Source organism: Halictus rubicundus, unplaced genomic scaffold (genome assembly GCF_050948215.1).
Source record: "Halictus rubicundus isolate RS-2024b unplaced genomic scaffold, iyHalRubi1_principal scaffold0022, whole genome shotgun sequence".
Lineage (NCBI taxonomy): Eukaryota > Metazoa > Arthropoda > Insecta > Hymenoptera > Halictidae > Halictus > Halictus rubicundus.
The window spans coordinates 2,188,520-2,191,286 of NW_027488563.1; the positions used below are offsets into that span (position 1 = coordinate 2,188,520).

General features: G+C 54.6%; 1 protein-coding gene across 1 annotated transcript; it reads right to left on the reverse strand.

The window, feature by feature from the left end:
• Positions 1 to 217: 217 nt before the first annotated feature.
• On the reverse strand, positions 218 to 1,524 carry LOC143363117 (putative exonuclease GOR). The gene has a single exon (XM_076803729.1). It carries the CDS (start codon positions 717 to 719, stop codon positions 432 to 434), a length of 288 nt encoding a protein of 95 aa, XP_076659844.1. The 5' UTR covers positions 720 to 1,524; the 3' UTR covers positions 218 to 431.
• Between the last annotated feature and the right edge of the window lie 1,243 nt (positions 1,525 to 2,767).

Here is a 2,767-nt window from a genome sequence, read left to right on the forward strand (position 1 = left end):
TACCGTAGTAGAGGAGGTTGGGCGCTAACGAGAGGACTAACGCGGTGCATCAAGACACCTCGAGATCGCGTCGATGGTAGTCGCAATTAGGGTCCTCACACACACATTCTCTCTCTCTCTCTCTCTCTCTCTCTCTCTCTCTCTCTCTCTCTCTCTCTCTCTCTTTCACTCTCTCTCTCTCTCTCTCTCTCTCTCTCTCTCTCTCTCTCTCTCTCTCTCTCTCTCTCTCACTCATTATCTCTATAGTGTCTATGCTCCCGTAGGTTTTACGAGAAGTCATGCTGCACTGTCCTCAACATTAAATCGATGGCAATCCTGGCGTCCCCGACGGAGTCGTGTTCCATTGTCTGTATCTCTCGTCGCAGCACCGTCCTCGCGAGTGTCTTCAGGCTGCAGCGGAACGGGTAGCCGAGGAAGTGAGGGAACGCCACTCATGTGTCGATCACAGTAGAGTGAAGGATTCTGAGGGCTCTGAGATCATAATCCAGGGCGTGACCGATCAGGATCGTCTCAGCGTGGACGAAGCTGATGAGGTCCATTTGCATGCCCCTGAGACGTTTCGATGCCCTCGAGAGATCCTTCGCCGTGATCCCACTGAACCTGGTATTTTGGTCGATAATCTCTGCATCGGGCCTGACCAGCGTGTCATAGACCACATTTCCATCCATATCGACCACAGTTACCTCAGCCAGCTCGAGTCCGCGCCGCGTGAAGCACATCTCGCAGTCCAGAGCGAAGACACCGTAGTTTCCATCGGAGGGCACGATCCCGGCAGGTTGAGTACACACGTACCCCTCCAGCGGTCAATTGTATCCTGGAGATAGGCCCGTCCAAACGTGCATTCTGGCGTTGGTGCATGCTCTGGAACTGTTCCGGTCCTGGCAACACTCCCAGGCGTTCCTTTGCAGCCCGTTCACAATTCCGCTCCGGAACTTTCCCCAATGGTATACGCACCGATCCTCCTGCAGGTATTCGCCATCGTGCCGGTTGACGTAGAAATTTTTGAGGCACCTTGCGCACTGCCTCTCTTCGACGACAAGTTTATACGATTCGGGGGTTCAATAGCTCCTCGACCTTTCCTAATACTGGTGGTAGCCGTAGCCGGACGAGGAGCATGAGGACGAATACGAGGATGAGTGCGTCGACGGCGACGAGGAAGAGGAATCGCCGATATCCGAGCTCTTATCGCTATCTGAAGCGCTCTCCTGCTCTAGGTCAGAGCTGTCGACGGAGCTTCCACTATAGTTCCCGCTGTCGACCTCGCTCTCCACTATGGAGGTGGTTCCGCTGCCAGGCACAAATTCGCGGGTGTTGACATCCAGGTGATGGTAGCTGCGTGCCCGGTAGCCCAGGGGATGTTGGTGATGGTTGACAACCGCAGCGTAGCCAGGGTAATAGCTACACTCGACCGGGTAGCCAAGATGGGCCAGCTGATCACCTGTTAATGTGTATCCTCGGAGCAAGGAGGCCAGCGCCGCGTTACTTAGATGTTTTAGCTCGTTTCGCTGGCTACTCAGGAACGTGCTGGACTCCCTGCCAGCATTCCAGGGCCCGGTCGTCGCATTTTCCCCGGACTTGGTCTGCGCGATGTGCGTTTTCAGCAGTTTCCAGCTGGTAATTCCTCTTGGAACCGGCGGTCCTCGGGGACGTCAACGTGGTTTGGGAAGTCTCGGAGCTCCTAGTAGGGCTGCTAGGCTACTCCTGCTGCCGGCAGTGGTGGTGCCTGCGCACTCGTTGCTGCTGTTGCTGGTGCTAGCCAGCCTGCTCCTCCTCGTGCTCTTGCTCGTCGTCTCGTTCCTGGCGCTGGTCCTGTGGCGCTCTGGTACGATTTCTCCTTTGTCGTTGGCTCAGGATCGCTCGATCCTCTTTCGTGGACGATCCCAACGAGGCCTCGCTGCTCGCGGACGTTGAGGTCGTCGAGGAGCCTGTTGAGGCGGTCGACGCCGACGAGGATGCCGACGACTTAAGGTCGGCCCACACAAGACCGGGAAGAGACCGTGTACGTTTGGCCGCTAGATTCGAAACCAGGGTGTAGGGTTTGAGTCGACGGAGCTTCAGTGTTCTCGACTATATTTCTGCTCGCCCCGGTTGGGTCATTATCTCGAGCGTTTGACCATTTCCAGATGGCCTTTCGGGAGCGCGTTGACAGTTCCCTGCTGTGCATGGCACAAAAAAAATGTTTTTAGGGCCTTCACGGTTCCTTAGGTAAACTGTCGGTATCTCCCGTTTACAATACCATGGAAATAGGAAACCGTCCTGCCTCTTGGTGAAACATCATTGTTCAGGATTCAAGCTGTGGAATTCGGTGCCTATTGTCTAACTGGCGACCGCTATTTCATACGGTTTTTGTCGCGTATGTCAACACGCGGCAAGAGCGCGTGTCGCCGTTGCTCGACACCGCGTAGCAACCGTTTCAATTCTCATTGGCCGAATTTCACAGCTTGAATCCTTCAAATTGAGACAAACAAGGATCGTCCGATGTGCGAGCTCCAATCACGGTGCTCCACATTCGACGGTCTTTGTTATTTAAGGCACCTGCGTATGCCTTCTCGCCTTCTTAACGTTCTGAACGCTCATTCAATCACAAGGTATCGCTCTACACGTTTGCTCGTCTGTCCGCTCTCGTCTCGATAAGTAGAGATTCTCATCTCTCGCGCTCTGAGACTCTCGCGATTTCGCATTATTCGGTAGCAATATTCTCGCGATCTCCCGTTACGTGCACTCTGCTTCGCGTCAAGATTTCCGGCGTCCGCGTAGAAGATTTCCG

What these genes read in the sequence shown, in the direction of transcription:
- LOC143363117 (XM_076803729.1), bottom strand. Translation starts at nt 719, where the DNA reads ATGTGCTTCACGCGGCGCGGACTCGAGCTGGCTGAGGTAACTGTGGTC.